Source organism: Aplysia californica, unplaced genomic scaffold (genome assembly GCF_000002075.1).
Source record: "Aplysia californica isolate F4 #8 unplaced genomic scaffold, AplCal3.0 scaffold00215, whole genome shotgun sequence".
NCBI classification, from domain to species: domain Eukaryota; kingdom Metazoa; phylum Mollusca; class Gastropoda; order Aplysiida; family Aplysiidae; genus Aplysia; species Aplysia californica.
In genome coordinates, this window is record NW_004797485.1 from 124,321 (window position 1) to 126,301 (window position 1,981).

The window sequence follows — 1,981 nt, forward strand, 5'->3', positions numbered from 1 at the left end:
AGAGAGAGAGAGAGAGTGAGAGAGAGTGAGAGAGAGAGAGAGAGAGAGAGAGAGAGAGAGGGAAAGAACAAGAGAGGAAGAGAGGAGGAGGAGAAGGGGACAGAGGAGATCAGACCGGGTAATGGTGCTGGTCACGGCGAACTATATCAAACAGATCTCTGCTTTGGCTTCATCACATTTGATCCGTAAATTCATTAGGGCATTATTTCCACTATATCATGCAACACGTGACACACATTAGCCTCCTGATTGGCCATGCTTCTGGTAAAAAATGTACCCGACCACAACGTGGGGAAAATCCTGCACGTTCAATTTTGATGGATTTGATTAAGTTGCATTAATAAATGCCAGCTTTTCGCCCTCCAGGAAGGACCCGGCCACCCCTAACTGTATCAAACTACTGTGACAAAACTAGCAGACCAATGTTTGTAGTGTAAAGGTTAGATGCTTCTCTGTTGCATGCAAAAGACTTGAGTTCGATTCCTATTTTTAATTGAGTATTTCCATCTTTCTAACGGGGCATTGTATCCTTCTCAGCCTGGATTTACCATGACAGGCAGGGACAAAGCCCAACTGGAGTTGGTTAAAACAACGAAAAGGGCCTTACCGTTCTGTCGCTCCATCTCGGCGGCCTCCTCGGCCGAGGCGCGCGGGATGACGCCAGGGTCGCTGAAACTGGTCCGGAGCAAAGTGGCCATGACGAAGATGAAGAGGGCGCCACCTATGGCGGGGATGGCCGGCGTCACGTTCTGGGCCAGGTACACGCAGCTGTTGAGAGAGAGACAGGAAGCATTATAATTTTACTCTAAGTTTCAGTAAGAGGTTTACTTACATAGGAGAATACTGTAACAACAGGCAAGTTTGATGGAAAGAGAGGCGGAGGCAGACAGAGGAAAAAGATACTGGACAAGATGACAACATGGATAGGAGCAGCAAGAACAACAGACACCATTGCTGCAACGCAAGACAGAGTGAAGTGGAGGTCCATGATCGCCCACGCCAGTCGGCAAAGCATCAGATGATGATGATGAAGAAGTTTAAGGCACTTGCAACACACACAGGTCATACGAGTGCCGAAGATAAGAGGTGCTACTTCTTGGGAATAACATACAAAGAAAAACGTGGAAAGAGACAGACAGAAACACAGACAGACACAGAAAATACAATGGAGAAGAAAAGAAATAGGACTGTTTTATGAAGTAGAAGCGTCAAACCAGGCTAATATGGATACAAGTCCCATTAGAAACCAAAGAGAAACTCGATAACAATCCCCCTCGCATGGGAACCATACTCGAGTCTTCTGTTTAGTAGAGGTTTTACGGCGCTCGCAACTGCATAAGGTCATATGAGCGCCAGAAGATTAGAAGTGTTACAAGAGAGTAACAAACATAAAAAAGAAGAAGGTAAGATCAGGCCGATGGATGTTTAATAGGAAAGAAGAAGCAAACCACACCAGAGCACCCCAGAGTCTTCTGTGTGCAATGACAAGCGCTAACTGTTACACCACAGACATTGGTACGAAAACATAATCAGCTACAGATGTATAATAAAAAATGTAACGAATAGTTATTTTTTAAAAATCAAAGAAAAAACAAAACAAAACAAAAACACACAAACTCCAGACTGAATGCAACCCCCCCCAAAAAACAAAAAACAAACAAAAAACACAAAAAACAAAACAACAACAACAAACAACCAAAAAGAGTCCCTTCACCCCCCAAAAAACAAACAAACAACAAAAACAAACCCAGACCTATATGCCTGGCGTAAAACCTAAAACAGGTTCTTCCTAGGACCAGACAGGGAAACAACCCGAGACCACGCTTGCTAATCATAATTATCTCTCAATCGATGCAACGACGACCAAACGCATGCTTCTTTATGGCAGTCTGTCCTTTTGTTATGGGCTCTTGTTGGTTAGAATATGAATGAGAATGTGGTTGGCACGCACCGAGGAATGTCTCTCTATAATATATATATA

At 43.9% G+C, this 1,981-nt stretch overlaps 1 protein-coding gene across 1 annotated transcript in view; it reads right to left on the reverse strand.

Annotated features, from left to right (window-relative positions):
- LOC101847346 (probable palmitoyltransferase ZDHHC14) overlaps positions 1–1,981 on the reverse strand; it is a gene marked incomplete at its 3' end in the record, with an annotated part of 37,071 nt that overhangs the window by 5,659 nt on the left and 29,431 nt on the right. Inside the window, 1 exon segment of the mRNA XM_013083164.2 lies at positions 608–768. Within this exon segment, the coding sequence (XP_012938618.1) occupies positions 608–768 (161 nt within the window).